Below are 24,365 nucleotides of genomic sequence, written 5' to 3' on the forward strand. Positions count from 1 at the left end.
GGCCTGGGAGGATAGATTTCACAGCATCCAGCAATTATCCGTAATGTGGGAGAAAAATCAATGTGCCCATGGAAAGCTGCTAAGGTCACCAAGCCGACGTTGTCACTTGAATCAGAAGCACTGCGTTGCTGCAGGCTGAGCTCCAAGCCTATCAGCCAGCATCTGTGAGAACACGCATCATTTGTAATGCCATGAATTACGATAATTATTAGCCTAACGATATGGTAAGATAATTGGTTTTCGCATGTGATCATGGTAGGATGGGAAATTATTTCAGATTTCAGTCATCTATTAATACAGATGACAACTGTCATTTTAAATAGGAATCATTTCACAGAACTTAGTTAATGTTTTTCTTTTTCATACCCCATTATTTAAAAAAGTTAAACATAGTGTTGTAGTGTAGTTTTAGTTTCTATACAGTACCTCAGTCTTAAACAAAACAAATGTCTTTGGAAATGCATTTCTTATAATGTCACATAACCATTTTCAACCTAAAGGCAGAATTCAAGGTCCACAATCCATGCTGGTGCAGTTAGATTACATTTGTTACGCCAATATCTGGGAAATATAAAACAGATTGGTGTGGGACCAACATGTTTCAATCCTAAATATCGGAAAATGCTCATCATTGAACGTTTCTGTTTTCAATCATTTTGGGAAAATAAGGAAGTGACACAGCTCACCTCTGCTGCTCTGTTTTTTTGTCCAAAGTGCTGCTTAAGCCAATTTCCTGTTTGCCTAAATTGTCAATGTCCATGTCTTCTCTCTCAGGTAGGTACCCACTACTGGACTAAAGGAGGGCAAGCATAAAGTGTGCCTCTTTGTGGGTCTGAAGATCCCGGCAGCACGGTAAGGGGAGGGGGAGGCCTCCTTGAAACATTGATAGTCCGATGTAAATGCTATTAACGGCAAGAGGATATTGAGAGGAATGAAAAATCAATACCTTGTGGCCAGTAATGTTTGAAGAATCAGCTTGCTTGTGCTTGTCTGACATCCAGATTGCATTTTCCTCTCACCATTAGTCCAATTTCCCCCCCTTCAGTATAGAGAAGATGTGCTATCAAATGTAAGATGGTAATCAAATTAATAATAGCAGTCACCTATCTGATATAGCTGCACTCTTCTAACGGGATTGGAAATGTGTGTTGTCTCATCATCTCAGATTTCAAAAGACAGATGCAGTGTTTTTCATGTCTGCATCGAATGCATCTCCACCAGGGAGGCACACACATGAGCCATTCTCAGTATCATTCTCAGACTGTGCCGTCCCCCGAAAATGATGGGATGTCTGTGATGACTCACCGGGTAAACATGTTGCATCTCTGCTGTGTTAAAGTGAAGCTTACCATTTTGGTGAAAGCTTAAATAAAGAAAAAAAGACATACAGCCCAATGATGCAATGGATCTCCCGCCTACATAACAGACATTTTTAAAAAGCCTCCTATATATCTATAATTTAAGTCAGAACCCAGCTTTTTTTCCTTGTTAATGCTGTTTCTCAATATCTGCAACCTAATGGAGAAATAGGTGTCATAAACAGAAAATGCAACATTTCCAAAGGCCACGTTTCGCACTCTTTTGGTAGCCCACTAGGTCTTTAAGCTGTACCATTAAAGGTTCATAACACTATGATGCCCTGGGCTGCTTGCACTAAATCTGTGTGTGACAGTACACCAGCACAGACAAGTGAAAGAAAGGAGGCACTGCATTTGACCACGGCTAAACTAAGTTAATCTAATAATGCAATGTTCCTTCATATTACATTGTTTGCATAGTTTCAGTATATTATGCGAGATGTCATCATAAGCAGAACTTGCCAACATGTTGTAGTACAGTAGCAACACATGAGTTTGACCTCAAGAGATTTAAAATGGCCACTAACTTACCAAAACAAAGAAAGATATTTGTTTTGATGGTATTTTAGCATATTTGAACATTCATTTTTACCTTATAGGGTTACTACCTACAGTAAAATCTAATAAAATCTGACGTCTATAGTAAAACACACACAGGTTCAGTGTGTTGCAATTGGTTTGTGGCAATATGATTTATTGTAATTTTGTCTGGGAATATGAGAGTATCATACACACCACTAAACTACAATAATCACTTGCATGTCAAAGACTTACATTTGACGATGATACCTGTACTTACGTGACGCATATTACAAATTACATTTGTGTTCAATCAAATTACCACACAGCAAACCCGAGGCTGTAGTATGCTTGCATTGAAATACTGTTACAGTGCACAAGGAAGGGGTTGAGCGGGGAGTTAATAGTTGCCCAGCAACTCATGTTTGCTCAAGGGACCCCAAGCAGCTTAATCTGGCCACGGCAGCAACCCAGAACAATTCTCCAAATCAGTCATATGTATGACACATCTGACTCAGTTGATGCTTAGAAAGCAATGTATGTGTGCTACCACCATCTAGTGGCCCGGGTTTATCACCAAAGGAGGATACTGTCTCTCATCTTATGCCATACTGACTCAAACAATCATTCACAGCCTGTCAACTACAACCTTTTAATGTCCTTCACAAATAACCAATAAGTCCCAAAGTACAACTTCCCATCCATACCATGCCTGATGTGGCCAGTAGGCAGTGTATTAAACATTCAGAACACATTTACAGTATGTCATCATTGACACAATGTCTCTTATATATTGTTTTTCTACTGTTTCACCTGATGACCAACACTGTGATCATCTTAGCCTCTCACAGAGAAGTCTACAAAACAATCCAACTGAGGCTGCTTTGTTTTCATCTATTCCCCTCAAAATCATATAGTACTAGACCTGATATATCACGAGCGAAATTGACCACCCACATACATACACTGAAACAGATATGGTTCCAATGCAACAGCAATAACATTATCCCTGTCAGCAGGCTGCACATCGTACAGCTCATTATGTTCCTGCTGTCAAAATGTGCACTGTACACTAGAGGGCTTCTTGGAAAGTTGTTCAGCTGATCAAGAAGGCAATCGTCATTTGTGTTGAAAAATATGAGCTACATTTAACAAAAGCTCATTATATCAACTTTTTTATTTCCCCTTGGAAGTATGCATGCAGTACAAGAATACTATTTTGCGAGCTATAAACAAAAAGCGCACATTAACATTTTTTCTGACATCCTTTAATTGGTTGTGGATGTGAGCTCCCAAAGCCAAACTTATGCCCCTGAGAAATGACATAATGGGAAGTGTGATGATAATCTGTTTGGCGTCTACTCCAAACCTCGCCACCACCAAATAAGTGGATCAAACACACAGCCGCCCTCTTATCACCACTTCCCCTGTCTGTTTGGTGGACCCGGCATCTGATGAACCCTTATCGTGTCCATACAGTGCTGGTTCACATGTCATGCTATCTCACAGGTCCCTTCCTAAGAGCTCCCACAGGAAGAGTCTGTTCCCAGGGCACGACATGCCAAGAATCTCAACGGCATACGGTGAGGAAACATGTGGCGTGGTCAAGAGGCGACTGTGGGCGAGGTCTGTTCAATGTCTCTATTCGTTTTAAGGGTCTCATTAAGCTACGCAAGTGAGAGCCAAATTAGATTAATCAAAAGGTTTGATTTGAAGTTTGTTGGATGTATTCTGGTTCAGGAAGTGCCCCACCAAAACTATGGATGTTGTCAATCCATGCAAATCAGAAACTAGCATTATTACATTTGCTTTTTTATCACTTAAAAAAAAAAAAACAGCCCCAGTAAACTGATAACGTCAAATAACAAGATAACCAAAAGCAGCACCATTATATACTGTCCTTGAACAATATGCATCTTTGTTAATATTAACTCTGAAGTTTGCGTGACTTTGAAACTGTGTGTAATGAATCAATTAAGAACACTGAATGGAACATGTATTCTAAATTTGGAAAATTATATATTTAGATTTAAAATACAGTTTGCAATGTCTTGTCAAAAGTGTTTAATTAGTGTATGATTGTATATATATTTCCATTAATATAACTGCTGTAAAGCATAGAATATAGAATATGTGTATTGTGGGTCCTTTTTTAAATGTATTTACATATTTGAAAACGTTTTCATCAATTTCATTTCTGTTCACATTAACTGGTGTGCATGAAAAGTCTATATCACAGCAGGAGGACTGACATAAACACGCTCAAACTGTGCCACACCCGCGCATAAACAGGTTAAAGGGTCTGAGTGTATGCCTCATTGTTTGTTTTGGTCTTTTTTAGGGAGATTAGCATACCGTTTGTCGTTATTAAAATCATGAAAGGAGGAAGTACTGAGTCAGACTATGTGGGAGGTGCAGGGGGTGTCCAGGGACGCCACTGCCGGGGAGCGTTTCATAATCTCCAGCATGGTGACGCGCTGGTGACTTGACGCTGCCGTGAGACGCCGCTGATCGCAGCTCAGACATGCATCTCTTTTACAGTTCTTTAATCACAAGCTGACCAGCTGGAGGAGACATGTCGGCTCAGGGCTTGTTAAGCAGTGTGTTCTCATGCTCGCTGAGCCCCAAAACTCTGTCCAAACGGAGACTAAGACAGACACGGAGTTTGGACCCGGCGTCGATGAGCCATGACGGTACCGACGGCGAGGAGACGTCGGTTCAGGTCAGTGGCCCGACCGCTTCACGGTGTTTTTAAAATGTCAGACAGCGTCCACACATGTGAACATAGAGGCAACATTTGGACTTTACGACCTTCTTCCGAATGTTTGGAGCGCAGATATGACATCGGGTCTCCGGCAGTGATGTCGAGGGTTATACACGTTATTGGAGTTCAATGATTTTGATGATGCATGCCATTAATAATGATGAGGGGGGTCGCAAGTGTCCTAAAGTTTGTCTCGGGATGTGATTTAGATTTCTTACTTCCATCACTTTTGAAAAGCTATTTTATTTCCTAATAGTATATAAGAAGTGCAAAACTTCGAGCTGAAGAGCAACGACAACTTGAGCTCAGCGTGGTCTGCAACCAGATTCCGGAAGTGGCTGGAATTCCCTAAGGATGATGTTGCCATTTACAGAAGTTTACAGGATTGTCGTTAAGTCCCTTTGATCTAAAATGAACACATTTTTAAACTTTGTTTTACTGTATATATAGTACATGATTATTTCATTTTCTCAAAAGGAAAATAAATAAAAAGGAGCATGTTTTTTTCCACACTATTGCAACATAACTAAGTCCATGACCAGTCTATGACAAACAAACAGTCTTTATGTGTGGACTGTTGACATAACAAATGACTCAACTTATTTCTTTTAATGAAATGATGTCAACCGAAGCCTTTTAGCTTGTGCCAACTTACTGATGTTGAAAGAGGTGCCTGGAAAGACTTTTTCACATTGGGCAAGACGCAATTCAAATTAAGCTGATTTTCTCACACCATAATTCAAACTTTAAAGGTGGGGTTCTGGAAAAAAGTCTGGCAGAGGCTCTGTCGATTTATTAATTGCCTGTGCAGTGAAGCTTCAAGCCTGACAATTGTACAAACATTGCAAACAGCTATACGACAGAGCTATATCTGTGCATTGTGAATACACTTCTGGACCATTATATAATTCCTAATGAGCCTGAAAACACTCATGGTAATTTCACCTTGGCAAAACAGTTTCCTGTTTCCATTTCAAGTAGTGCCTTTACTGGCCTTTTGTTGTTCAAAAATGCAAAAAAAATAACTTTCTAAATGTATTGATATTTATTTATTAGTCGCCTCAGAGATGAACGTATGACCACAACCAACACCAGTGCTGTAAATGCAAAGTTTATTTTATCGTAGCCTTTCTTTATTACCAAAGAAAACAAATCCTCTAATTGTTAATTAATCATGATGCTTGGAGATATAATAAGAATACTGTCCATGATGTTCATCTGCATTAGGATGTGCCTTACTATTTAATTATCAGCAAAGAGAGGGGAACTGTTTTAACATATATTTAAAATATATTACAGTGGCCATTTGCATCTTTTTTATTGTTAAGGATGAATATTTTTAGATTTATAGTACTTCTCCCTAGTCTCCCGTGTTCATGATTCAAGCCGATCTGTTCTGCTGTGCTTAAATTGGTCCTCATGGTAACACTGTGTGTTTAGTATAATGGAAATGTATGACAGACTTGACATTATAATAGGCTTGTAATGAATACCAGGTATCTGGTGGCTCTTACAGCCATCAACAAGAACCCAAATCCTACAGCCAGAGCCCTTAAAAATGTAATCACAGTAAATCTGTATGAAGATGATTAATATTGGAGACAGCTCTGTGTCAGAGAGGATATTTAATGTGATTGATGACTTTGGGGAGTGCTTGTGTGCACCATTATGCTCAGAGACCTGCACTACAGCCTGTTTTTTGCCAAGCATTGTTCAAGTGGTAAATGTTACCTCCACTGTGGATAACACCCCCAGACACATAGTGGATATGTTTTCCCACTAATATCGTACAAGGTGTTTGTAGACAGTAGAGTCCTATTACTGTATTTCTAGAGCTCCAACATGCCAGTTGGAAGAACTCCAGTTGAGCTGAGGTCTGAGGTGTGAGACCCTTCCTGACTCACATGACCAAGCTGTCAGCTTAAACCGACAGTGAGTAAGTGCCTTGCGCTGTACGCAAACCTCACTCCAAGTCCGTAATGAAAGTCACATTTTCTGGGTGTGCAAATATCCAGCCAGCAGTTCACTCAGGGACAATAGTATCTAAGATACCGTCACAACAGCATTAGTGAAGTCAGCCTGACAATGTTTCTCCCTTTGCACAAAGCTCTGCTGCATCTCTGCCCAATAACAGCTCAGCTCTGCACAATTCTCCTTTTATGAGTTGTACTATTATATATCTCGTATAACTCAGACTGTCCAGGCATCTTGTAAAAAGAAAATGTTACAGTATTAGTTTCTTGAATGCCATCCATTGTATATGTATTTTTGCTTGGCAAAGAGTAAAACCAGTGGTTATGTACAAGACATACCTGGTGCCACAGCCTGCTAAAGATGAGTCTATGATCAATGGAAATACATTATAGCAATGTGTTGGGTCATAGTGTTTCCTGATCAAGGTCTATGCTCTTTTATATGTCTGGGATGCATATGATTAAAATGATCACCAAGCGATATCCTTTTGTAGCATGATCTTGGCATAAAAATACCTCCTATTCCCTGTTTAAAAAGCAGTGTCAGATGAGTATTGTTGATCTATGGTGCAAGGACTTTGTATTTGCCATAGGTTGAACATCACTGTGCTATATTAGAAGTGTACTCACTTGGGGTCCCGGTAGTCTGAGCTGAGATGGAAAGCAGAGACATCTGGTTTACATGAAGAAAGCTTCAACTCTTATTTCTCACAGTAGAGCAGCATGACCTGATCCTTGGCTATGGTCCCTCAGGCACATATTTCTTCCCACAGGAGACTGTCCGTTTGCATGGCATGGAACCAAACCTGCTGGCTTTACACAGAAGCCCCATAGAATCTACCTTGTGTCTGATAAGAGGGCAAATAAACAGTGAGTTAGATGTAAACATAGATGGTAAGTCATTGCTTCACCTCAATTAAATTAAATCAAATGGTCACAGGCCTTTAGGATCCGCTTCTTGTCAGCTTTGGGGTATTCCCAGCCTCAGTAGCAAGATACCTGCACTGAATAATAGAATTCAGTTCACATGAGGATCCATGTGTCTCCACTTCAGCCAGAAAGTGTTGGCATACAGTGCATAAAACACTTAGTTTGGGTATTCAAGGTGCCATTTAAGCTGATAGAAGATAGGGGTATGAACAGTCTTGAGTTAAGTTATTAGACAACGAGTCTGTCTTTACTCTTCCCTAGTTCCCCTCTGTGTATCACATTCAACAATGCAATTGGTCATCAAATAAGATGTCAAGATTGATTTAAATTAAATGGACATGTTGTATTGTGGGAGAGGAGACACAAGCAGTTTTATGAGATTAGATCATCATGCACTATATAACTGATCTTGAATTGTTTTGGATGCCTTTCGTTATCATGACAGAATGCCTGACTGCCCCACTGCAAGTTAATTACAGTTTAATATGACTGGAGGAGCCCTTCTCTGATCCACATAAATGCCTATCATTGGTTACAGTCATGTTTAGGATTCATTTATGCTGATTTAGCATTTCATTTGGGGCTTTTATTAGACTGGATATGAGACCTTGTGAGATATTGTAAAATATTGCCTTTTGGTTAAATCCCTTTTGTAAAAACCTAACTTATTAACTATCATTCAATGTCCTTTTTCTTTCCACATGAAATCTTCTCTGTGGAAAAAAGTGATTTTGAAAGGACCCTGGGCAATATGAAATATAATCTTCATTCATTGGATATAAGCACAACCCTTCAGAGAAATTACTTTGTAAGTCACTCTAAATAGCCAGAACAGAAATGCAACAAACAATATGTTTCCATTTGCTCAGGTATGTCTTAGGAAGCCAGTAAATTGCAGGAATGTTTAAAGCCTTTAGAGGGAGACATTCATTATCCTGTTGCAGTAATGTAGTGACCAAATAAAGGAATGACAATTAATACAGTTTAACAGCAGGTGTTATCTAATTATGTGTGCACTCATCTTGTATCAAGCATAATTCTAACTGACAATTGTAATTTGTATAAAATGTCAATTCATTTTGCACTGTTGCTACTGATGAAGAGGAAGAAACGTTGTGCTCTGAGCACGATGCATGAGAGAGGGGCCTGCAGAAGAAAGAGAAAACGTCTCTCTGTTACAAAGCCACGTCCATCTGAAAGGAAATTAATTTAGTTAAATGCAAGAGCAAACATATTTCATTTTAAATCCAACTTATCTTCAGAAAATGTTAGATTTGGAGACGGTGCTGAAAATAGGACCGCAATTAAAGTGTATAAACGCAGACACTAACAAATATCTTTGACTGAAGTGGCCCGCAAAATCTATTATGACAGCATGTTCTCAAGCGTATACTTTCAGTACCACAGAGAATCACTGGAAACACTAACACTGAACTTTTCAATTGAAAATCTATGCTAGTGAGCTCATCAATGCTTCAAAGGAATTATTTCAAAGGAAAATGTGATTTTCAAAAATGTGGACCTATAGAATTTTATTTATGTTTTCTCTCCTAATTGAGAAGCTATTTTTAGTATACAGCATGTGTATTTAATCCCATCTGCAGGCTATATGCAGCTGCTGGTCTGCTTGCAATATATGATACGATAATATTAGCACCAAGGCAGCCCCTGACCCAGCTGCTGTGCAAGAGGGTTCTCATGTGCTCTAGATATGTATTCAAACTAATGTAACTACATGAATGATTAAGAATATCTGTTGAGTTTATTTGGATCCTGTATCCTGTATCAAAACCATGTGCATTTGGCATTTAGAATATGTGAATTGGACTTCTCTCAAAGGGCGACACAGAGGTCATAAGATATTTGTATCTAAATGTCTCAAACATTAAGATATTAGTAGACTGATATTAGGTTATAGGTGGCATTCTTTGTATCTGTTATTGAGACGTTATTATTGAGCTTTTTTGTTTTGGGAAACCTAAAGAGTTTTTACATTGAATGTGGATTTCTCCACCCAAAATGGCCTTCAAAAAGGTTTGTGTCTGTTGGACATGCTGCTTCCTGTTTATCATCACCATGCAGAGTATTAACAACCTCATTCCAGCACTCCAGCGCTGTAAAAGACACTCAACGGTTCCCCAGAGCCCAATAGAAGAGAACTGTCCAATCAGATTTGTTCTAAAACATCAACCAGAAGGAGGAAACTCAATCTCAAAGGGATGACCGCTGTTAATTCATCTGCTGCCATCTGACTATAACAAATAGTCCACTTGCACAGGTGTTTTCACTTATGGCGCCTGATTAAGCCTCCTCTCCGGACGGGCCGGGTGGTAGACTGGGCCGAATCGGCATCTCCGTCACCGTCTCGCCGCACCAACTGAGGCACCGGAATGTAATTCAGCCATCATTGATTTCCTTTTTTTACACCTGTGACATCCAAATGTGACGTGTCAAAATGTCTCCCATGACAAAACCATATGGGTACTTTTTGGTAATTGGCTTTTTTCTTTCTTCTTTTTTTACGCAGAAGACATTTTGACATGTCACAGTAGAAATCCATTCAGCTGCATGCTGGCTCACTGTCACACTGATTTACGAAAACACTTAAATTCACATTGTTAATGTGAGTAACGCCTGTGTGTTAACCATGAAGTCATAATGATTGCTGTGATCTTCAACTTGACGAGAGAGGTCTAATCCAACTGAACCACTGTGCAGGGCCTATCATTTATGTAGAGCTAGAAAATGGTTGGATTTGTTAACAGTGTTATCAATATTTTAGTGTTAAAAAAGCAACAACTGATAACCGTACAGCGTTCGATAATCGTTCTTTAACATGAACAAGATTTTTTTGTACTGAGCAGGGTATTTTACAGTTGAATAAATAACCTTCTCCATGCTCTCTGAAACTACAGAGCTCATATCTTTGACAGTTCTTTACTGACTACTTACGTTATGTGCCTAACGTTACATATATGCAGACATAGATACAGTTATCTGCAATAAGCTAAACTATTACCAAAGTCTGGTGGATTTAGCAACCCGGCATAGCTCTTATTTTCTCACACTGTGCTTCTGTGTGACGTTACAAATATTAAAACCCAGAATAATCCCTACAGAACAGGCCAAGACACATAGGAAATCTATACACAGTTATCCGAGTCATTTTAATAATAATAATAATGCATTTAATTGATATAGCGCTTTTCATAATACTCAAAGACACTTCACATAATTAAAACATCCTAAAAGCTAAAAATAAATAAATAAGAATAGCTAAAATACAGGTAAAACAAATAAAACAAATAAATAGGGACTTTCTGAGTCGCTCGGACCCTGATAAGATAATTTTAGTTGTCTTTTCTTGATATCAATTAGTTATTTAACGCTAGTCAAATGTATGTGGTCAAGAGGTTTGACACCACCAGCAGTTAGAAGCAGGACAGTTTCCCCAAATTCCAGGAATGAGTTTTCTCACTTTTTCTACTTTCTTGCTTTATTATGAATTACTTCCACAAGTGTGTTACAATAAAGTAAGACAGTTATAGAGTACAGTGTAATCCTATTAGTCCAGTTTGTCATACTCGCTGTAATTCTCGCCTTTGACTTAACGTTAATTGAGCTCATGGGTATTGTGGTGCTCAGAGACTGCGTTGAGCGATGATTAAATATGTCACAGCAGCTCCTTAAATACTCTTTTAAGTCCCATATACATTACTGTGCTGCAAGTCAATACATTTGATATTAGCGTGCCCGTGAACCATGTTTAACTTCATCATACTTACAGGCAATGCTGCTGCTTATCTCCAGAAGGGGGTTTTCTTTTGTTAACTTGTGCCCGGAAAGTGACCCGCTCGTGCAGCCCCTCCCATCCCATTAAGCAGAGGTCACGTTATTCATCGGGACTGCGCCGGTGCCCGTGACGTCAGTAAGTCGCTGGACTTGCTGCACTTTTTAAACTCATGCGGACTCTCGCGAGGTCAAATGGCGTCGGTGGTGGTGGATTTGGCGTCCGGTGGTGGTGGTCGGCACGGTTGAGGGAGTGTGTGTGTGTGTGTGGGGGGGGGACGACACCTCGACTCCCTGCGATGGGGGACCACCCGACCCTCCAGCGACACAGCAGCTGTCTCGTGAGTAGACGCTGTCGTGGGTTTGTGTCAGTGTGTGCACGAGTTCAGAAAAGTGAAAGGAAACAGTTACAACGATAGTAGACAGGGCAGGAATCAAAGGTTTACGTCATTAGGATAGTAGGCTCCTCACATTGACTGAGCTGTATAGTGTTACTGCACTATGCTCTCCATCTCTTCCATCCCCCACTCCTCATGTACAGTATGTGTCATATTTATAGGTGTTTTATTGTTAGCTCGGTCCTACAAGGACCTTTTGTTAATGCTTTGCTGGTGGTAATTATTTGCTGATTGTTGTCGACATTGCCTTGAAAGCAAAGGGGGGAAAAGGGCTCAAATGTACTGTGGATTACTCTGTACATTAGAGTACATGTATGAATTTTACCTTTTTTAAGAATAGCACGATGTGAGTAATTTAATGTTTTTTTTGTCTTTGTGCTGGTCGTTTCCAAGCTTCCAACGACACCCCAATGTAATGTTGGAGTTGTCAATGCTGTTGAGAGGAGTATGGCTCAATTGTCAGCCATCGAAGTACAGTTATAGTGATACATAATTTCCAGTCGAACTCAAGAGTTTAGGGGCTCTTGAGTTCTTCCCACTGTGCCTCCATTGAATGGCTTCCTGAGTGCTGAGGAGTTTTTCATCGCCTCACTGGAGTGTGGTTGAGGGTAATCTGAGTTCTCAATCTTGCCATATTGTATGAACTACCTTGCACGTTTCCTCTCATTGTATTCCAGTGAGCACGAACAAAAGCAGTGTGTCTTGAATTAAAGTTAGGATACTGCACAGCCACATAAGTGTGCTCACTGTGTATTCACTTATAATTTTAAATAACTTAAATAACTTAAAATTGCAACTTGATATATTTCAATAAGTATGTTTACTTTATTGGACTTTGTTGTTACAGTCTAGCTGAATGATGAATACAAATCATTTTAGGTCATAAAGCACTGGCTTCATCATTGACCGTTGTATTCGTGAGCTCAGTGCGATAAGAAACAATAACTTCATCCAGCTTTGACAATGACTGATTCTGTAATAACTTGGAGCAGCTGTTTGGGTCCGCCTTTCTTCCACTGTGACAAATATAGAAAACATATCAAAGGTTGTGTAAAAAGCAACCCACAAGTAAATATATATATTTAGGATTATTATTTAAAAGTGCTACTTTCACTTATCCATCTTCGGACAATTATAACAAGATACAATGGTGGATAAATGAGTTTAAATGTTGTACCGGTGTGATGAACTTAAACCTTAACTTAAACTTAAATGATTGTTGAATAACTAAAGAGGTATAGCATCAAACTGCAGTAGGCCACACCAGTGTTTCCCAAACTTTTATTCTGGGCACCCACTTTAATAAAAGGATGAACCATCATGACCCAGTTCACAATCGTCCGCATCCATAAATTATGAGAAGAGCACATTTGTGTGCAAATGAATGTCCCTGACCATTTTTACTGCCATTTCCACATCACAATATTGAATTCATAAAAGTTTCAAAGAGATATACACTTGAAAAATTGCGTCTTGGTTTCATGCATGTGATATTGAAAACAAACATATTACAATTATGAGAACAATACAAACATTCAGACTCCCTTCTGAGGCTCAGAGGTGTACTGCAGATATAAAAGTCAATGGAAGAAATTCTGCTGAATGATTTGGTGACCCGAATGAAATCTCCTGCGAGCCACCGGTGGTTTGCGACGCAGTCTCTGGGAATAACTTATTCTTGGAATATCACACAAAAAGCAAAGTAGCTTTTCATTTGAGAACGTCCCTTCACTGACAGAGAGAAACTGTGGGAACATTGCTCACACATCATCAGATAGGGGCAACGTTTCCACTCCCATATAGTCACACAAGAGGAATGTCTGAACAAAATGGGAAGATAACTGCAAACATGACTATGTGGCACAATATGGCATTTTACAGAATTGTGACACAGAGTGAACACTTATAAATATTCTTGGCTGTAGAAGGTGTCGACTTGTGCTTTTGTATCCTGATCATCTGCTGTCATGCTTAAATGATGAGGCAAAACAAAAGAAAAGAATATAGGCCGACAGAAAGGAATAACATAATACAGTTCATTCTTCCTGTGTGTGTGTGTGTGTGCCCCACCATCCAGTGGCCAATCTGCCAGGCTTGTCACTGTTTCAGTTTATTAAAAGCCTTAATACGAAGCCGTAGCAACAGAAATAATTTCCTAATATTTTAAGTAAGGCTATGCATTAGTGCAGGGATTATTATACACATCTTTAGTATAGAGTACATTTTTAGTTTTTTTGACTGATGATAAACAAACCAAAGTGTTTTTTTAGTCTAATCCTCCAAAGTGAACCTGCTCCTGAGCGGGTTATCCATCCAGCATAGGTTACCATGGTGATCTACCCCGTGAGCCATACTCATCATACAGGAAACCGCCAGTTAAAGATCGCTGAGTGACCCACTAATCTCACTTTGTGGTACAGGCCTCAGGTCTTCAGCTGAGAGGATATTGTCATTATTCTTTAATTGTAAAAGTCACTTGTGAGTTAAAAATGTTTCTTAGTTCGAGCTTCCTAATTGTGAGGATTTCCTGCTTTTTTTTGTTACAGTATGTGACTGCGAATTAAGTATTAAGGAAATACGGTACTTTATTTTTTTACGCCGAATGAGTAATCAAACTGAAAGGTAACCCTAATATATATTCTATGTGCAGGAAAATGTAAAGATCTTGAGTAAAGGAGTGATATCATGATACATATCTTTTATACAAACAACAACTCCCGAGCTGTATTGTGGCTGTCTCTAAATCATGTCTCTGTGCAGTTAAGGCACGACTCTGTTTTTAACAGTCCTGATCGAACACACCAGTTGCTGATCTAATGCTGATTATTCGCCCCTTGGTTCCCATAAATGCAGACAGAGTACAGGCCAGTGACCGCCGTCTTTGTACAGAAAGCATAAAGCCGAAGAAAAACACGTTCTCCGTCATGAATGTATGTGTACTAGAACATAGTATGCTACTGTAGCACGGCCCTAATTCTCATTTAATGTGTGTGAGCCACTTCAGTGTAAGCCTTATCCTGATAACGAGTTACTAAGCCTCTTTGGGACATGGCTCATATGATTGGCTTGACCGTACTGGATCAAAGAACGGTAATCTCCAGCATGGAGATGCTCAAAGGTTGAGGATTTAAGGTCAATTATTTGCCCTCGTCCTAAATCTTCAGAATGACTTACTTGCAGCAATATTTACTAATAAAGTCTGTTTTTTATTTAAAACAATGTTGTTATAGATTGATGATAAATTATCCCTAAATCAGTGGCTATTATATGCAGCGTCACGCACTTTATTGAGTGGAGGAGGGATATAATTAAGATGAGGTATTTAACACTGATGATATAGCGTTTGCATTATTAATGTTTTTGCCACTTGTAATATAAGATAATCCACATAATCAGTTGTCTTGCTCCTTTCTCGGATATGACTGCTGGCCTAATTCTGGGACACAGAAGTTCTGCCAGACAGTGTTACTGATGTTACTGAAGAAAAAAAACATGTTCGTGTTAGATTTTATTATTTAAAAAGTACAGTAGACATGCTGTATTCTAACATCAATAATTAATATCATTTAAACATATCTAAAATCTTTTTAAAGTGTTAACTGTCAGTTTTTGTCATTGGAAACTGATCAATGTTGTCATAACCTTCAGCTGGCAAGTGAAGGAATTCATCAGTTCATACTGAGGGTTTGTACAGGATGGGACTGGTCATGAATGTAGAAGGTGACAGCAATGATAGATGTGTCTGTGGTGTGTGTGTGTGTGTGTGTGTGCGTGTGTGTGTGTGTGTGTGTGTGTGTGTGTGTGTGTGTGTTTTCAGGGTGACTTTACCTGGAACAGCGTGTCAGGACGTAACGTTGGCCTGAAGCCCGTCCCTTTGCAAAGCCTCTCAGAGTTGGAGAGGGTTCGTCTCCAAGACGTGGCCTTCAGACGATTGCTTCGGAATCGCGACCCGGGCTGCCACATCACCATCCCTAAATGTATTGAAACACCCACTCACACTAATAGCCCTCTCCCTTAGTCATCAAGTGGCGCCTCTGTCCCAAGCGAAATCTCTTCTGACACACATGCAGACTAGTGAAATGACAGAAATAGTTTATTTAACATGAAAAGAATGATTCACGTTTTGTATAAGTGTGTCGCGCTCCCTATTGATTGCAATACATTCTTACACCTTAATAGATTACAATACTGTAACGACCTATGCAATCTTAGGCTATACTGTTTTTTTTATAAACAAGATTATTTATTTAGTAGATAGTCTCTTTGTTGTTAGTTTTGTAGTCTTTTATTAGATTCTATATTTTGTTCACATCTAACACAAATGACATTGACAAAAAAAGAGAATGTTTTGAAATGTATGATATTATTGTCTGTACTAAAGCTGTTCTATACCTGTAAAATGGGTGACGTATGAAGGTTCAAACTCCACCTCTCCGCCATTTAGGAAATGTCAAGTGGAGCGAGCAAGAGCAGGGGCATAATTACCTGAGTTATGTTTTTTTTAAACTGTGACACCTCTGCTTCTTTTCAGATGGCCACAAGCACAAGAAGTTACTCAGGCGGAAGTTGGATTCATTATCTAAAGAGAAGAGTAAAGACAAAGGTATTGTGGGATATACTGGAAACACTCCATACTGTAAGGGGAATGTTACTGCTCTCCACTGGGAATTGTATTGAGATAAAAATGCCTAACACACTCAGTTATATTACTGTTAGTCTGTCCAAACCAGTGAAGATAAACAGTTCGTTTTAGGTCTGTGGGCGAGCCACTGAGTCCTGTCAGTTTATTCCCCTCCAGTTCCTAATCTCGTATGCCGAGCCAGACGCATGAAAGCATACTCTTTTATCCTTTTGGCTGAAGCCGTATAGACTCACTGAAGCAGACATTCTCAGCTGCTGGGTGATCTGAATCTACAGCACGGTAAAGTAGTCTCAGAGGGAGCTGTGATCTTCAACCACCGTTCAACTGCCCCGCCCGCCGGCAGCAAAGGGATGTTCTCTGTCAGCCAGGGAGTCGAAGGAAATAACAAAAACAATATTCATTACAGCCTGTCCTCCAGCACGGGCCAGCCCCCTCTTTCCTCTTTTCCCCTTGTGTTTACAAAAGCACTCGAGAAAGTATGCGCTCTCTTTTTCCCCTTTTACATGCTGACATTCAAACAAACATAATAAATGGCAGCATGTATTTAAAAAGGTCAGCTTTGAATATAAAGAATGAAACGCAAAGACAAGTTAGTGGTGCTCTGAACAGAAAATCAAAAGCTCCAAAGGTTAACATATATAATGTGCTGACGTGACTGACACGTCTTTAATCTAATTCAACATCTCCCAGTTGACTTGGATACAACAAGATGAACTTTAAATCTCCCTGTCTTGCCCTTTTCTCCTCACACAGAGACGATGCCCCAGGCGTTTGGCATACCACTGTCGCAGGTCATATCCAACGACCGCACACACAAGCAGCGGCACGATCCCCCGCGGGAGGAGCACAGTGAATTTATGCTGTCCTTCCTTCACTTCAACTCCAGCTTCAAAAGGGGCAACAAGGAGCTCTCCAGCAGCAACTCGTCCCTTAGCTCCACTTCGGAGACCCCGAATGAATCACCTGTGCTCAGCGCACCAGACGCGGCCCCGCGGACACGCAGGAGGGTAGGCTTCTCCTGTCAGATTACACTTGCGCGTTAGATTTCTCAGGGAATTTGTGACCTTTTTTTAAATTTATTTGGGGGGGATACTCATTCAGCGGGTTGCCATTAAACGACTGCACTGCATGTTATCACAAACGTGCTTGACAGGGTGGAGTATCGGTGGATTGTATCACCGATCTTGACGATAACCAGTCTCGGCTCTTGGAGGCCCTTCAGCTCTCTCTGCCAGCGGAGCCAGCTGGCAACAGGAAGACGCGCCATGACAAGAAACTCAGCCTTAACCCTATTTACAGGCAGGTGCCCAGAGTCGTGGACCTCTGCTGCCAGCACCTGGAAAAATACGGTACACAAAGTTGAACAGTAACACTATAGTGTTTAGTATATGATATAGAAAGTACCTAACGTATCTCTGTGGAGGGTTATGATTTAGTATTAGTGTGTTCTTAATTTACAATCATCATACAATTGGAATCTCTTTGAGGCTAAATGTATTATCGTCATCTCTACTTTAAGGCCTGACGACGGTTGGAATTTTCCGTGTTGGAAGTTCCAAGAAGAGAGTACGACAGGTACAATTTCAGCTGGTTAACCGTAACGCACATCTCGACATAATTCTTAATCTGGACATAAAATGTGTCAACTCTGAGCGACATTTTGCTGTAATAATTATCACAATGTTTCATCCAGCTTCGCAAGGACTTTGACCACGGATGGGAGGTGCATTTGGACGAGGCGCACAATGTCCATGATGTTGCTGCATTGCTGAAAGAGTTCCTCCGAGACATGCCGGACCCACTGCTAACAAGAGAACTCTACACAGCCTTCATAAACACAATGTGTGAGGAACACACACACACACACATACACACGCTAAAAAGTCACCAAAGAGTTACCATGCATGTGGGAGTTAGATGGAATTTAAAGTTGTGTTGCATTTTGTTTTTTATTGACATCAATGTGGGGGCTTTTTTTTCTTTTCTGCAGTGCTGGATAATTCAGACCAAGAGAGCGCCATCCAGCTCCTGATATTTCTGCTTCCTCCCTGTAACAGCGACACGCTGCAGCGCCTCCTCTGCTTGTTGTCCACAGTGGCTGCACATGCTGAAGACCGCTTGGACAGTGACGGACAAGAGGTAAAGAAACTGTACACGCCCAGTTTTATGGTCGTGGTCGCCATATTTTGCCATGGCATCGGGAACAAACTATGGCAATATGTCACACATTTTGACACTTGTTGATTCGCAAGTGAATAATTTCCAAGTTCATGTGATTGAGATGAATCCCAGCATGCATCTGAATTCAGTAAAACGGATACCTGGATCTTTTTAGTTTGAAGAAAATGATGTGCCAAAGCGCCGCGCATTTTGCATGATGATTTATTGTGGGATGCACAACTAACACTAACGACACAACACTGGGCGCTGTTCTTCTACATACATCATACTGTTTGTTCATAACTTATCTCCCCAGTTTATGCGTTTTAAACTGGAAGTAATTGGCAGCACAGAGGGAAACAGTTGATTTCAAAAGCTACGTACTGTATTTCCTCCGTGAAGCCAGACTCGGCCCAAATCGTCTTTTCATATTCATTTGATTTATTTAAATACTAATCGTCACAGTGGAGATGACTTGTTTCCCACGGTTCTGCAACAGTGAACTAGAGGTGTGCTTGGTCTGTTTGAACAAAAGAAGGCAGAGCCGGCCTTATTGATGGTGGCAGGGCTGTTTTATGTGCACATTCCCAACATTTCAAGAATGACAAGGAGGGGAACCGTCTACAACAAAAGACTTTTGAAACCATAATTGCAGGACTCTATGTGTGTACAAGTTGTCATTCCTGTGTGTAAACACATGGGCAGATTGGAAGAAAATCAAGGGTAATTTAGCTCCATTGTAAACATATAAATTATTTATCGCTTGAAAACATTTCTTGAAATTGCATTTATAAAATAATCACAAGCTTGGCTGTGAAGTGAGAGGTTTACTAGCAAGGCTGCTGCATTAGATTAGTTTGCTTTAACCTGAAGATTCTGTTTATAAAATTGAATAAATCTATCCTGTCCTCGGTTTTTGTTTAGATCACAGGAAACAAGATGACATCACTCAACCTAGCGACCATCTTTGGACCCAACCTCTTGCACAAGCAAAAAAACTCAGACAAAGAGTTTGCTGTCCAGAGTTTTGCCCGTGCAGAGGAGAGCACAGCCATCATCAGCGTGGTCCAAAAGATGATCAATACATATGATACGCTTTTCATGGTAAGCCATCCTTACTGCAAACCAGAAGGCATCTGAACAGTTCAACACAGCCCTGGGCTTAATCAAACAATCACAAGGATTAGTCCGGTCTGGGAGTGATTCTTGAGCTTACCAGAGCGGAGCCACCAAATGAAATGTAAACATTAGCTTTATAGGCTCTGAACAGGGCTACGCTCTTATAGTCCCCTATAAAACAAGGTTGTGTCACAGTAAAACAGTGAACCTTATGAAGTGAGGTTTAGTGAACACTCTTTTTAGTACATGAGCCTCTCTGGTTAGGTCAATAACTGATATTCCAGTCCTTGTTTTTTTTATAGACAAAGATTGGGAGCGAGGGCGAGATCCTCATCTGCATTATGTTTTCTGCTTTTCACCAGAAACTTAAGTGCGGATGCACTTAAATCGAGATTCCTGACAATGATCTTTTAAGGAAGCCAGAGGGCAAAAAAGCCCATCACACATTTGCTCTGTGTCATTAGTTCAACCTTTCTAAACGGATGTTAATCTTGATGTCTCTGCAGCTTTTAACAATCTAATCTGCTCTGGTGATACAATAATGCTGCAATTTGTCTGTAGTACAGATGCATTGCATATACTTTCTCCATGGTACAAGTGGATAATCTATTTTGGGTTCAATTAAAGTGTGGTTAATTATTAGGCACAGTGAAATGAATGTGATAAATAATAACAGTTTTACGACTGTTACCCCTTTGTTATGAGCTTCAGTGAAAGTGGGTGTTGACTCTCACAGGTTCCTGCTGACCTTCAGAATGAGGTGCTGATGAGTGTCCAAGAAACTGATCCTGATGTTGTGGATTACTTACTCCGGAAAAAAGTCTCTCAGTACTCGTGAGTTTGTGTGTGTGTGTGTGTGTGTGTGTGTGTGGGGGGGCTGTCCCTCTGCCCAAACCTCCAAATCCTCAATATGAGTAATACATTATTTACCCCCCTATGATGATGATCTATAATCTTTATTGCATGTTCTCTGTTTCTGCAGTGAGCCAGCTCTTCTTAGAGGAGGGGATTCCTTCTCTCTGACTGAGAGATACATATCCAATGAGTCCATCAAAGCCTCTAGTGGAGAGGTGTCTCCCTATGATAACAACTCTCCTGTCCTGTCAGATCGACTGCTGTGTAAATACCCAGAGGATAGCGGTCCCCTCTCAGACGGGAGCCCCAGACTTTCTGGGCAGTACCAAATCAGCGGCCTTTCTAAAGATGGATCTGGCTGCACCTCTCCTACACTTTCTACGGATAAAGGTGAACTAAATGTATTGCAAAATACACTTTAGTATTATAAAGGATCATTTAAAAGAATATTTTGACATTTTGGAAATACTTATTGACTTTCTTGCTGACATTTAGATGAGAATATTGTTACATTAGTAGAAGTGTACATATAAGTGTAAATGTGGTGGATGTGTGAAATGTATAAAATAAAAACAAAAAATAAAATGAAAACCGCAGAGCAAACTGCTCACCTTTATACATTTGTTTTTCTTCAATGATAAATATTTTAACAAAGACAAAAAGAGTACACCAAATGTATTATTTACGTTTGGCCCTGACAAAGATGAATGAAATGATTAAATTATACGTTTAGTTAATGTCACCACAGTGTTGGAACAGCTGCGGTGAACTTTTTTTCCTTTTAGATGGCTCAACTGATCATTTCTGGGACACCTGGCATGGACCATTCAGCAAGGAGTTTACTGGCCATCATATTAATGGTAACAAAATATCTTGTACATGTTGCTGCAGATGCTCTAGAGATATGTAATGAATGCTGGATGTTAATGAATGGTTTCTCCCAGACTCCCTCGGAGACATGTCGGAATGTGAGTCGTATGGATCTTCAGAAGGGCTGAGCGGTCACCAAGGTAACAACAAGCTGCCCGTCAGACAGTCACAAACCTCATTGGGCGTGCTGGAAATCAGGCCACACCCCCCGGTGACTCGCAGCTGCAGTGGTCCTCATGACCAGAGAGGACAAGGAAAACCTCAACCATCATTACATCAGGGATTGAGCAGCCAATCAGCAGCCCTCAGCTCTGACACCTTAGCAGAAAGGACAGGACAGCCAGCGTGTCGATCACTTAAGGTCAGGACGGACTACACCGGACAGCTGAGGGAGACCCATATGTCTTACTCCACGCCCTCCCTCTTTACGTATCAGCCTGACACCCAAACCCCACAGCAGTGCCAGCAAAGCCCCGCCCCCCAGACTGCAGTTGCCTCTGGGCCCGGACCAGAAAAGGGTCCTGCTACACCAATCTGGCAGAAGCAGAGGTGGCACATATGGCATATACTGTCAAAAGAAAATGCAGACGCCCTGCCGGAGACATTGGTGTGATGCAAACTGTGACTATGTTATACGGAAGATAACTTCAAATATAAGGGGCCGTTCTCCTCTCACATCATCAGTCGTTGCAATGCTCCTGTGTGTCCGTATATGCAGTATTAGTCAATGTTGCTTATTGATATATCAACCACCATTTAACATGGTGATGATAGTGCTGTTATTTTGCAGAGGCGTTTAACTGTTTATATATTCATATTGTTGTGTGTGATAACATGATGTAAATTATATTTTTTGTGAATATGTTAATGAGCTGTTGTCACTAACAGAGATTATTTGAAATACAACCATCAAAAACTTGTATTTATCTGAATGTCATAAATAGACTTGAATGGTATTAATTTGAATTTGACACAATGAATGTTTTTAAGCTGAATGTAACGATATAAATTCTGTTTATGTTGCCAAATTCAGATGTTTATTATTATGTACTTTAGCTACTTTAACATTTTACCATTTACCAGCTACAATTATAAACTACTTGTGGAAACACTGCAGAATGAGAATTTAAGAATTTGTATATAAATGAAGGAAAATGGCTGCATGAAATGAATTTGAATAATTTCTGTGGTATGGTATGAGACAATCTAAATGTAACATGAATGGAATAAGTGATTGTAAAGTGGTGTGGGTGAGCACATACATTCATGTTTAAGTTATACTTTGTTTAATATACTTTGGAATACAGTAAGACCCTCTCTTCCTTCATGGTTAGTTGCCAGCACTTGTCATTGTTTCCCAATGTAATTAATTACCTATATCAAACGCTGTTAGATTAATTTAATCAGATTTGTCTTGTGTCCATGTTGTCTTGTGATTTCCTGTTTTATTTTGAAAGTTAACTTTCCTCTTGTTACAGGCAACTTGCTCCTCCCCCTGTGTGTTTCCCCACTGGTCTGATTGCTGCCTCACCCCTGATTGTTTCCACCTGTGCCCTCACCCTGTGTATATATTGTGTCTCCCTTTGTCCGGGGCCAGTTCGTCTTGTCCTTTGTGCCAGAGAACTAGTGTAACCCATGCCTTTTGCCATTTTGTCAGGTTTTGTTATTTTGCTACTTTGTTCATATTAGTTTTCTGTTATTTTGCAAAGTTTTGTTTGTTTTTTCCAGTTTAATAAACTGTGATTTGTTGTTGGAACTTTGCCTCGAACTTTGGGTTCAGGTCCCTAGTTCAGTCGTGACAATAGATTTATTGAAAAGTGTCAACAGCTAAACATAATCACCAATGTAGGAACAGAATGTAAACGTCAGCAGGGTGCATATTAAATTCCTATGAGGAGCTTTCTGTTTTCTGGTGCATGTTAACAGTCTAATTTGACCCTTTCACTTGGGAGTTAATTAAGGAATCGGCATAAAGTTCAATCAAACGGTTACTAAATTATGGTGTGCAAAAAACAATGCAACAATTACCTGAAATGGCCACCAGAGGGAAGTATAAGACCAGGAAATGGTTTTCAGTTTCCTTTTCTTCCCCGAACTGTAATCCTTGTGCATCGTGGGGATACAGTGTTTTTTTAATGACACACTAAACCGTTATCAGTTCAGTTTAATTCTTATTACACACTTTTTCCCACTATGCTAGGGATGGTGGGAATTTCATGTGTTATGGATGATGGCATCTTTCACTCTTGTCTTCTATTGCTACCATTCAAAAGTACATTTTCAATGGCTCATGTACATAAAGGGAGATTACAACAGTAATCTCCCTTTATGTGACTAAGAAAAGAGAGATCTGAGTCAATAACAGTAACATGTACCACTAAGTAAACTTTATAGTACTAGAATTGCAAGACGTACCCACAATAAGTATGCAATTATGCAGACAATGGCTACCATTGCAATCTGGCACAGATTACAGACACTATAACAATCTGGGAATGCAGTTTTGAGGATACAACAGTATGTTCACTCGCCTTAAAGTGATGGAAATGATTGAGATTACTCCAATTGTCTACTTTGTGTTTTAAAGTAAGTAATCTCACTATGTTTTGACCATAGGCGTCCTCTCCCTGATAATAAACTCTTCCCTTGTTAAGCAAAGCTTGGAGATTTCCTCAACGCCAAGACGTGTGCTTCAACTTTCCAGGCCGTATCTGTCTCCACATCTGTGTGAGCCAAGCTGTATTTGGCCACCATACGATCCCATTCTCACACGAAGAGACAGAACAGGATGTCTGGTTGTGTTTTACAGAATCACTGCCGTGTGTCTACTCTTCTGCATCTGCACTGAAAATGTAGCAGTTTGCCTTCACTATCCCATTGAATGTTGGAAAACACTAACAGGCCAAGCATTGGGGGGACGGGGACGGTGACCGGCCTCCCCAAAGCAAACAATCAAGATCAAGCATTTCATTTCACATCTTATCTTTG

General features: G+C 40.1%; 1 protein-coding gene across 1 annotated transcript; it reads left to right on the forward strand.

Annotated features, from left to right (window-relative positions):
• The first annotated feature begins 4,350 nt into the window (after positions 1-4,350).
• Positions 4,351-23,198, forward strand: LOC117750011 (rho GTPase-activating protein 6-like). The gene is made up of 13 exons (XM_034560841.1): positions 4,351-4,599; positions 15,549-15,708; positions 16,263-16,334; positions 17,127-17,380; positions 17,527-17,722; positions 17,893-17,948; positions 18,067-18,217; positions 18,364-18,512; positions 19,458-19,637; positions 20,389-20,486; positions 20,635-20,897; positions 21,293-21,367; positions 21,452-23,198. Exons 1-13 carry the CDS (start codon positions 4,453-4,455, stop codon positions 21,988-21,990), a joined length of 2,340 nt encoding a protein of 779 aa, XP_034416732.1. The 5' UTR covers positions 4,351-4,452; the 3' UTR covers positions 21,991-23,198.
• The last annotated feature ends 1,167 nt before the right edge of the window (positions 23,199-24,365 follow it).

This window comes from Cyclopterus lumpus, chromosome 21, assembly GCF_009769545.1.
Source record: "Cyclopterus lumpus isolate fCycLum1 chromosome 21, fCycLum1.pri, whole genome shotgun sequence".
Classification (NCBI taxonomy): Eukaryota; Metazoa; Chordata; class Actinopteri; order Perciformes; family Cyclopteridae; genus Cyclopterus; species Cyclopterus lumpus.

Excerpts from the sequence above, each read along its gene's own strand:
- LOC117750011 (XM_034560841.1), top strand. The coding sequence starts at position 4,453 with ATGTCGGCTCAGGGCTTGTTAAGCAGTGTGTTCTCATGCTCGCTGAGC. Across the intron at positions 17,723-17,892 it reads CCAGCACCTGGAAAAATACG|GCCTGACGACGGTTGGAATT; the intron begins GTACACAAAGTT and ends CTCTACTTTAAG. Across the intron at positions 20,898-21,292 it reads TACACTTTCTACGGATAAAG|ATGGCTCAACTGATCATTTC; the intron begins GTGAACTAAATG and ends TTTTCCTTTTAG.